The 11,018-nt window shown below is 41.8% G+C and overlaps 1 protein-coding gene across 1 annotated transcript in view; it reads right to left on the minus strand.

Annotated features, from left to right (window-relative positions):
* The window catches only part of LOC115380345 (ATP-dependent RNA helicase DDX1-like), a 10,262-nt gene extending 360 nt beyond the window's left edge, over positions 1-9,902 (minus strand). Inside the window, exons 1-13 of the mRNA XM_030081484.1 lie at positions 9,810-9,902; positions 9,371-9,467; positions 8,814-8,861; positions 8,588-8,671; positions 8,212-8,295; positions 7,961-8,037; positions 7,662-7,734; positions 6,984-7,060; positions 6,751-6,865; positions 1,385-1,523; positions 1,056-1,116; positions 803-901; positions 447-536 (exon numbers count right to left, since the gene is read on the minus strand). Of these exons, the coding sequence (XP_029937344.1) occupies positions 447-536; positions 803-901; positions 1,056-1,116; positions 1,385-1,523; positions 6,751-6,865; positions 6,984-7,060; positions 7,662-7,734; positions 7,961-8,037; positions 8,212-8,295; positions 8,588-8,671; positions 8,814-8,861; positions 9,371-9,467; positions 9,810-9,902 (1,137 nt within the window). The remainder of the gene's footprint in view (positions 1-446; positions 537-802; positions 902-1,055; positions 1,117-1,384; positions 1,524-6,750; positions 6,866-6,983; positions 7,061-7,661; positions 7,735-7,960; positions 8,038-8,211; positions 8,296-8,587; positions 8,672-8,813; positions 8,862-9,370; positions 9,468-9,809) is intronic.
* Between the last annotated feature and the right edge of the window lie 1,116 nt (positions 9,903-11,018).

Genomic DNA, 11,018 nt, shown 5'->3' on the forward strand with positions numbered 1-11,018 from the left:
TACCTGCCATCCAAGCAGACAGAGAGAGGAGGAGAATCAACACATTTTTTACGTTGGCTCCAGCCATCTGAAAAACAGGCGAAAATATCAGCGTTTTTTTAAACGCAAGGTACAACAGCCTGAGTTGACCACCAGTGGCGAAGATGAGTGCGTTTGCACTCCTCCGGTCCCTGGTCCAAGTCAAATGGACACCCACACGAGCGTTCCAAGCACTACAGCCGCGGGTACGAGTTCCGACCCAGAGCGGTAGCCCCTGGTTGAAACGGCCTCCCCTCCCCCTGACAGGCTGCCTCAAGTGACCTCATCACCACGAAGATGAGTGTGTTCCTGGTCCAAGTCAAATGGTTCACACCCCAAAAATTTTTCGTGCATGTGCTGAAGCCAGAATCCTAGGGGAAACACAGCACTAATATAACTGTCAAAACGCAACTTATCAAAAATTTTACCTGCAGCCTCTTGCCATCAGACGTGACCTGGGGGATCTGGTTATGGACCCTGTTGATGAAGTCTGTATAGCCTGCTGAGAGGAGACCATCCTGAGGGAGACACAAAACATAGAAATTTAAGTCAAAACACTGTAGCTGTGGAAAATGTAAGAATCAGTTAGATGATGGGAAAAACACCTAAAAGATTTACACAACTGAATGATTACAACTTTTGAGAAATGTATTTGAACACTTGGGAGATTAAGCCCACTATCTTAAATAACCATTTAATTTCTTGGGGGGAACACACTAAATTGTAGGCAGTCAGTGTTTTGGACAGGACATAGTCGTTAATGAGATTATTGCATTGTACATACACACTCATCCAACACCAGGAATCGGACTTGGGACAGATTAAGCTTCCCAGTGGATATGAGGTCATCCAGCCTCCCTGGTGTTCCCACCACAATGTCAACCTGAGAAGTGATGAGGAAGAGATAGCACAGCAAAGGAAGAGGGCACAGAGACAGGACAATTCTCAAACATATGCTGGTTCACATCAATTTAGGTCTCTGTTTAAATGTATGAAAACTATCTGAATGTTCGTTGGAGACAGTATATAATACATACCCCCTGTTCTAGAATAGCCAACTGTTCTTTTGCTGCCACTCCACCAATAATCAGCAGATCCCTGCAGTGAATGGATTTACAAACTGTAAGCTGAAGAATTTTTCCTTAAGCACTGTCTCCATCCAAGGGTGGAAAGTTGGAACATACATAAAATACATAAAATATTGACTATTTAGGACATTAGGACATGGATTTACAACATTGCTTTTCATGAGTGCATTGAAACAAATGCATGCTCACAGTAGCTGTCTCTGTTTGTGAAACTCAAAAGAGCTTTTTAATTATAAATGTCCAATTAATCTGATGAGCTTTCTCAAACTCAGTCACACCTGACTTTGGGGTTTTCCACATATTTCTTAAACTGGCTGACATTGTTGAGGGTTTGCTCAGCTAACTCTTTGGAGGGCTCGATGATCAGGGCTTTGGGAGCGTTGGATGATGCCTTCATCTGGCTCACTTTGGCACTTCCTGCACAAACACAGAGTATAGTTTCTCATTAATATTAACTGTGACAATGCTGAAATCTGTTTTTGATATTGTTCTTGCATTTTGGTGTTTATGGGCTTATCAGTATTGTCAAAATGCAACTTTTGCACATGCTTTTGAGAGTGATTTAGCTGAAGCATTAGAACTAAGGGAATGCTATGGGTGCTTTCATAAGCTATTTATAAGTTAAGTTTTTTTTTTTTTTTTTTTTTTTTTAATAAATCTTAATTTCTAATGTGGATATAATGACCAAGCAGGTAGAGGCAAATAACAGAACAGCAACAACAGTAAAATGAGTTCAGAAAATTGCATCCGTTTACTGTACTGTGGCCTTTAAAAATCAGGAAAAGACAACATATCTATCTCGATAGTAAGACACCCAAAATACTAGATGGCATCTAGTCTCATATGACAGTAGATATAATATTGATATGCACTATATGGACAAAAGAATTTAGACCACCACATTTACACCTACAGGGGCTTTAAAGACATCCCATTCTAAATCCATCAATATGACAAGAATATGGAGTTGGTCCCACCCATGCAGCTGTAACAGCATCCACTCTTCTGAAAAGGCTTTCTACAAGATTTTGCAGTTTGTCTGTGGGAATTTTTACACTTTCATCCATAATGGCAAATGTGTGGTCAGACAATGATATTGATCGAGAAGGTCTAGCTCGCAATCTCACTTCTAGTTCATCCGAACAGTGTTGGATGACTGCACTGGTGCATTCAGTGATTAAGTGGTGTGTCCCAACACTTTGGTCCATATAGGGTATCACCCAACCCTATTTACTGATAGCCCTATTTATTATGATAGGGGCTCTCAAAGTTATGACTGAGGGCCAATTTAGGAATGCAGCATTGGATTGAGGACTGCCCAACATAAAAAGGAAGACAAAGTAATTCCAAAACATTTTTTTTCTTTAATAGCCTATTCTAAAGATCATGGCAATTATGAATCATGTGAGAAATGTGTGTTGTGTTTCCTGAAGACAAAAGTCCTATTTGTCCATTTGTAGATCTATTCATGGTATATGTTTACAATTTACGCCCTGGAAATGGTTTGCAACCTGTGACGTAAAATAAATACAATTTGTAGTTAATGAGGCTAAAACAGATTTGTGAAAACTAACTGTTGGGCACTTAAACCTCTCTGAAATTGTTCAAGCTTATTTGTATGCTCCTTGACTGTGAACTTGTACATTTTATAACAGGTAATGGTGTCACAATGGTGTTTTATGTTAAATTCCTAGCACATCTGCTTACAGATTAGGGACAGCACTTTATACAACCTGTGAGGTACAACAAATCAACTGTTGCTCCATTTCCCATGAAACTTCCTTTTCTCCTCACTTACCCCTTTTCCACCAGGGCTGGTTCGGAGCCGGTGCCTGACTTAGCACCAGTTTTTTGGTTTTCCACCACCCAAGCACCGGCCAAACTGGTTCCAAATCGGTTCCAAGCAAGCACCAACGGCGAGCAGGGGCTAAACGGGAGCCAGAGAAAGAATCGATGACGCGGCCCACCGCGTCATTGGTGGGCGGACTTACAGACTCAAACGAGAGCAGCGATCGATATAAACGTATAGCTAAACATAGTCACCGTTTGTTCCGACCACGAATACGATGGGTAGCCGGCAATAATTGCGTTTTTTCGCCTCTGGACCGCAATGTAGGCTTGTAAACAAACGAGCAGTATTTGCATCGCTACGGTGGGTCGTCCATGTTTGTTGTTGTGATTCCAAGCGAGTGTCTCGCACACCCACGTGATCACGTTTTACGACGATGTAATGACGTGGCTCTGACTTGACTCACTTGGCTGTTGGCCGGTGGAAAAGCCAACTTGCCCTGCGTTCCAATACTCATACTATCATACTATTTAGTAGGGAAAAAAAGATTTAGTGTGTCCCAATACATAGTATGTCAGATGCAGTATGCCAAGAGTACCAGGATATTCTACTATATCCGGTCATATTTCGCAGTATGGACAGAGCCCATCTATGACGAGCCTTGCCACTCTCCATTAACCCCCATTGTATCGAACTTGGTTGCAGTTCCACCGTAATTCCACTGGCGGTGATCGCGGGCAAGTGCAGAGTGAATGGGGCTCTATGGAGCTAGAAGGCTAAATTTGTCTCTTACAACTGTTTATGGCTGAAAAATCGCAAATACTGTTGTAGTTTCTGAAAGTTCAATATGGATTATAGGTTAAAAGTGAAATTAGCAAGAACTTATATCCTTTCAATTTCCTACAGGTTGGGCTGTTGTTGGCCATAACATGCTAGCATTTGCTAATGAATGCTGACTGGTCAGTGACGGACTTGCGGCTGTTTACGACCAGGGATCCCACTTGATGGCACCTGGGGTCCGTTTCACGAAGCAGGTTCAACCATCTCCGAGGCTGTGTCCGAAATCACTCCCTAACCACTATATAGTGCACTATATAGTGATTACACCATTTTGTAGGGGTGTCCGAATGTCTAGTGATTATTAATGTTCACTATATAGTCCACTGGAGGCAATATATCCCATCATGCATTGCGGAACGGCGCCGAACAACGGGCGAAGTAGTGTCCGAAACGGTCCGCTATTGAGTTCACTATATAGTCCACTACATTGAATTCCCTATATAGTGAGTAGGGAGTAGTGAGTGAGTGAGTGATTTCAGACACAGCCCGAGTCTTACCCCGAATTCTGAGTTGATCTACTCTGAGATAGGAAACTCTGAGTTTTCGGTTCCAGAACAGCTGATTTGAGTTGATTTTATCAACTCGGAGTAGTTTCACCTGGAGTTAAGCGCGTGCACCACAGCTATAAAAAAGATAGCGTTAATGGAACCCCGATTTGACGAGTCACCATGGCAACGGGGAAGGGTCAGCCTGCGTTTTTCACCCCAGTTGAACTGGAAATCTTAATGCATTCATACAGCGAGTTTGAACATGTTTTTAAAAGAAAGTGCAACACCGCTGCAGCGGCAAAGGAGAGGGAGACGGCGTGGGAGAACATTGCTGCTCGGGTCAATGCGTAAGTTTAAATCCTAGTCCGTTGCAATGACAATAATATTACAGGGGAAAACTGCTTGAATGGTAGCCTATTAATTTATTTCATTTAGGTGCAATCCCGCGGGGGAGAAGCACACTTGGCAGCAGCTTAAGGGCCCACTCACATTGGCAAGTTTGAGCCCGTATCGTGCTAAAGCCAAAATCCCCCCCTCCCCAGTCAGCGGCTGGCCTGCACTCACATTACCTTTTTCCCAAATGCGCTCAAGCACGATTGCCCCCGGTGTGCACGTCATCACGTTGAAATACGACAACAACAGGCATGGCCCGACGTCATTATAAATAAATGTAGTTCAAATACATCGTCTTCCTTTTAACTAAAAAACGTTTTTGGTCATTCTAATCAGACATGGGATGTTTATTTACCTTGACAGTTTCGGAGGTAACTTCCTCCTTCTTCAGAAAGGTCCAACTGACAGCCGGAGCAGCACCTGTCAGATCCGGCAGACCGGGTGACCGGGTGGCCGCACACCGCGCGGTGCCGGCTAGCACCAGGTCTGCCGGATTGCCGCACACAGACTGCTGTACTTTCATTATAAACCGACTTTTGTTTATACGCGGTTGCAGCAGCACAACGGACAATGACACAGACAACATGGTTGATTATTGATTGCGCAACGCGGCCATTCGCCGGTAATCGCGCTGTGCACATTAAACAGTTTTGCAGAGGCAGGAGGAAAGTTGCATGATTTACGTCCGCGCACTGCGTGCGTGACCGTGCATGTGCTCATGTACGCGCCCGTACCGTGCAGAAGCACACCCCTTCCAACCGTGCCAGAGCGGGGGAAGTGTACTGTATTCAAGCACGATACGGAGCGATCACACTGGTCAAAGAATCCGGATTTTAAGGGCAATCGTGCTTGGGCGCGGATCAAACTTGCCAGTGTGAGTGGCCTCTAAGATGAAATATAAAAACGTTGTTCAGACATCTATGCGAAAACTCGCCTGCTGACTGAATGAATGAGGAAGTTAAATACCGTGTGTGGCTGAAAGAGGGCGGACACAGAGAGAAACTTGAGGTTTCATGAAAAAAACCTGGTCCCGACCAGGTTAGTTTCATGGAATCTGTTACTGCGGTAACTGACCGAGAGCTTAAGCTAGAGTTACCCCTCTTTCTCTGCTTTGAGTTACCTCCCTTTGTGAAACGGAAAACTCGGAGTTTCCCTCATTTCAGGGTTACCAGACTCAGAGTTTTCACTAAAGGTGCTTTGTGAAACGGACCCCTGAAGACCAAGAGAATCTGGAAACACCACTCTTAAGGAGGACTTTTCTATCAACTTTTCTATCAACCCTAACCCTAACCCTATATTAGACATTCTCTGGTATGGATTTCAGCATGCTGCTCTGGCCATTCTGACCCACAATCCTTTGTGCAGCGGACGTTACGTCGCTCTGACTGAGTACAGGCCACGCCCACATACGGACGACAGTGACAGCAGAAGTGACGGGAAGACAGAAGATAATAAATATGACAGAGGACAGCGCAGTATGAAACAGCAGTGGCATTTTGACAACAACATTCAAATTTGCCGCTACGGACGGCGGCGGAAGTGAGCGAGAGGGCCGGACTTTAGGGACGATGTACGTAGTGTGTCCCAATAGTATGCATATGCAATGTCTAATATAGGGTTAGGGTTAGGTTAGGGTTCATACTAAACTACATACTTTGTAAGGGCAGCTGCAGTACCTACTAAAAGTAAAAAGTATAAGTATGCGATTTGGAACGCAGGGCTGTTCTTTGTTGGCACCAGTTAAGCACTGGCTCTAGCACCAGCTCCAAACTAGCACCAGGTGCTTTTTGGTGGAAAGGGGGCAAGTACTGACATTTTTTGCACAATAGCCCCTGCTCCTCCATCTAACCGACTGCCATGTAAACGTGCCTAACTTGACAGCTTAGCCCAGGGGGCACAGTTTGAATATACTTAAAAGCAAAGTACTGTGCGTTATAGGTTGATTTAAAACTGTACTGAAACAGGACCAAATACAACACATGCATTTCATGTCACCTTACATCACCGCAGGCCACCAGAAAGTTTTCTGAGGGCTGAGCTTTAAGAATGCCTGCTTTAAGATATTAACACACCATCTAAACACAACTGATTTCTTTTCAACCTAACTGCCTGCCGTGAACTATGACCCACACACCTGTCTGAGCAGATTTGATTGCATGACCATCTGGTGCCTTGTCCAGAGCTACAAACCCGTTCTTAGGGGGATTTTTAAAATCTTCGCCTCCAAAGTTGAACTTCAGCTCTGCATTCTGGCAGACAAGATGGGACAAAATTACAACTTGCATGTGCAAAGTGTGTGCCATTCTAGTTAGTTTCCACAGACCACTATTACCATGATGGTATTTGTGATGTGCACTGTAATGATACCTTCAACACACAGGAGGCAAAGAAAGGTTGGTTCTTCAGATGTTGGGGAATCTCAAAAGCCAAACCAAAGTCATTGCCTGACAGAAAGAGAAAATGAGGAATGGGAAATCAGTAATTATATGTTTTTACATTTTACCCCAACTTTGTCAGCTTCTACAAAGGAGCGATTGAAAGCATCCTGACTGGAAACATCACAAACTGGCATGGGATGTGCACGGCCCAGGACAGGAAGACTCTGCAACGAGTGATTAAAACTTCCCAAAACATCATTGGCACCCATCTACCAAGCATCAGTGATATCGGGGAGGTGAGGTGCCTGCGCAGAGCCAAAAGGATCCTAAAAGACAACAGCCACCCCAGCCACAGCCTGTTCACCCTGCTGCCATCAGGCAAAAGATACAGAAGTATTCGCTGCCGTACAACCAGACTACAGAGCAGCTTCTTCCCTCAGGCTGTGAGACGACTAAATGCACCATCTGCACTCCTCCATGTTTAATCATTTTATTTTCTATACAATCAATTAATCAATCAAGAGGGAACCACACTTTAATTTCATTATTCAACCTGTTGTATAATGACAAATAAACTTCCTTGTATCCTTGTATCCTTGTAACTCCAGAATTCCTAAATTACCATTATATTTGGAATCATAACTAGTGAGGCTAGTAAATACTGCACCGTTTTTGGAGTACGAGACATGGCCATTATCTAGATCCAGGTAGCATCCAATTGTGTCATGCATGGTAAACTCCTGTGTGGAGGCACAAGAGTTAAAATTATCATTAATTTTTGTTTGTTTTTAGCATATTAAGGTGACAAAAAGTTCACAATTGCATAGGCAAATGTCAAAGACTTATCTTTGAGCCAATGTATTTGCAGATTTGTGTGCCAGATTTCTATTTTTGTTTATACTAATAATTTAAAAATATATACACAGGTGACATGGTTATTCATCCGATGAAACACTGTTGTTTTACCTCTCCATAGCTGTCAAACTGCTTGTTGTGGGATTTCTTTCCAGTTCCACCAAAACCAAAGCCATATTTATCAGTCCCTAGAAAGAGAGGACAGCTAATTTATAGCTCATTTATTCAAGTAACTATTCTACTGAGTCTACTGAGGCAGCTTGATTGATGGTTCAGGGTCAAATGGAGATTTAAGTGAAAGCAGAACCCAGCCTTGAATGCCTGAATAACAGGGAGACTGTGGATGAAAGGGAGGTTCATACCCAAATCCAGAGCTGCCTGACTGGTGGACCAGCCAACACGACACAAACCCTGGTCATGGCACGTCACCTCATAGTAGTATTTTCCTGTTCACAGAAATGAGGGCCAATGAGAAGTGGGAAGAGAGTGTGTGTATGTGTATGTGTGTGTGTGTGTGTGTGGATGAGGGCCTTAAATAAGCCTTACAGGGCCTTACATAAGACATGATTAAAGTTACATCTGTTTCTATAACACTGATGATCCTCTCAGTTGTTTTGTCTGGTAGAAACATATTGATTACTCTAACATAGATTACTTAACATAGAATGTATTAGTGTCAAGATGCAAACTGATCTCATTTTCAACCCCTGCTGAAGGCACTTTATCTCTACTGCTTACCTTTGGTGACACCTTTAGTGGAGCGGCAGCCATGCCACTCTTTAAACTCCCTGCTCTGGCAACACAATCCATCTGGACCAATTGCTGTGGAAGCATAACCAAAGTCAGAAAAAAACTGGGGGATACATAGCAAAGCTGAATACATCATATTATTAATTTGCTGTCTAGTGGTTGAATGTAACATGATAAGATAAGATGAAAGAAGGCTTTCATTCTTCTCACTTACCAAAGGCTGGACTGCGGTCATAAGGATTCATCTGCCAACAGTTGAAGACTGTGACAAAACAAAACACAAGTCCAACATCTGCATAGTGAATAGTTACTTGAATAAATTAGCTATCAATCACAGTAAAATAGTTGGCATGGTTTGGTGTATTTTGAAAGCATTTTTTATATTACACAAGAACTGGTCAGAACAGATGGGAAATAATGAGCCTGACATAGCAATTCTAATTAATTATATCTCAGCATCTGTGGGGAATTTCATCCAGCTAATTTACTCATAAAAATCTTAAAATTTTCACTAAAATTAAAGACACTTTGTTTGTTCAAAAACAATTGCATCTACTGTGACATTTCATATACCAAATGCTACAATTATATGTCAGAGTTAAGCTCCCATATATGTGACTGTTCCATGGTGATGATGTTTGTTTGCAACAGAAAGACGATCACGATACTGCTTGACGAAGTAAAGGTCTGTACAACAATATGAAAACAAATTAGCTGGAAATGCAAAGAAGATCTCAATCCAAAAGGCCCTGAATATTAAGATGTTCTCACTAGCTCCTCCAGTCTTGACAGTAGCTCTGCCCTTCTTTCCCTCCTGCTGGTCCTTTAGTGTCTCATACACAATCTGGATCACTGGGATACTGAAGGCCTGAGGAGAGTTCGGGAGGTTATGAGTAAGCATAATGCTATAGCTTTGTTTTTTATATTTCACTGACAATAAATCTGGAGATGTAAAGTTGAATTTCACATTTGTATAACTATGAAGTTACTTACTTTAAAAACATCTTTGTTTAAATAAAGACCAATGTTAAACTATCCAGTTATTCTAAAACCTATACTTAAACTAATCTAAAAAATAAATTCAAAACATAAACTTTGTAAAGCTAATTAGGGTAATGCAAATCACAAATTTCTTATAGCTCTGTCTGGCAGTTTGTGGTCCTGGTTGTTTGTCTTTTGTCTGAGTGTGTTTCATGTTGGATTTTGTGACCTCCAGCCCCTCCAGCTCCTCTCTGCCTCCTGGTTTGATCCGCCTGGCGAACAAGCAGATCAGCTGGCAGCTGGTGCTAGCAAGGTATGACATACATACATTGCATTCAGAAAGTATTCAGAACCCCTTCACTTTTTTCACTTTTGTTATGTTGCAGCCTGATGCTACAATATTTTAAATTCATTTTTCTCTCATTAATCTACACCCAGTACCTTATAAAGACAAAGTGAAAACAGAATTTTAGAAATTTTTGCAAATTTATTAAAACGGAAAAACTGAAATATCACATTGACATAAGTATTCAGACCCTTTGCAACAACACTTGAAATTTAGCTCACGTGTCTCCCATTTCTTTCGATCATTGCTGAGATGTTTCTACACCTTGATTAGAGTCCACCTTGTTGTGTTCTTACGTAGAGGCAATGATGACCACTTTGAGTTTACTTAAGACTGTTTTACTGAGCGTAAATAATGAGTAGGCAAAAGCATAGAGCGTAGCACAGTTAGCAGTAGTCAATCAAATTCAGGTGTTTCCCGAGCTTGCACTATTGGCTGCAGACCCGGGCATGATGTGACGTCATGTACATTAAGATGTTCAATGCCAAATATTAGTTTACACCACATCCCCCTTACTTTAAGTTCGAAAATAACTATAGCTGTAGCCTTACTCAAATTCAGTCATTCATTTCATTCATTCATTTCTTTTAAAATAAAATTTCTTCAGTTTGAAAATAGCAATACACACCTCTCCCCTTATTTTTTTTTTTTTTTGCACAGAACAAAATAACATTCCTTTTTTTTCAAATGGGAAAATCAGGTTTCTTTCAAACACCATAAATCACAGGTTGTTGTTTTTTTTTTTTTTTTTTTTCCAAATCGCAGCAATAACATAACACAATCTTCTTCTGTTTTTTTTTTCTTCAAAGAGCAAAATAAAATTATCTTTCAACACCAAAACGTATCACATTTTTCTATTTGTTTTGTTTTGGATGTACTTTTTGGTTCTTGCCATAATATGAATTTTAACAGTTGTCCAATAGGGCTGTCGGCTGTGTAGTAACCTGACTTCTGCACAACACAACTGATGGTCCCAGCCCCATTGATAAAGCAAGAAATTCCACTAATTAACCCTGATAAGGCACACCTGTGAAGTGAAAACCTTTTCAGGTGACAACCTCTTGAAGCTCATCGAGAGAATGCCAAGAGTGT

Source organism: Myripristis murdjan, chromosome 3 (genome assembly GCF_902150065.1).
Source record: "Myripristis murdjan chromosome 3, fMyrMur1.1, whole genome shotgun sequence".
In the NCBI taxonomy this organism is placed as follows: domain Eukaryota; kingdom Metazoa; phylum Chordata; class Actinopteri; order Holocentriformes; family Holocentridae; genus Myripristis; species Myripristis murdjan.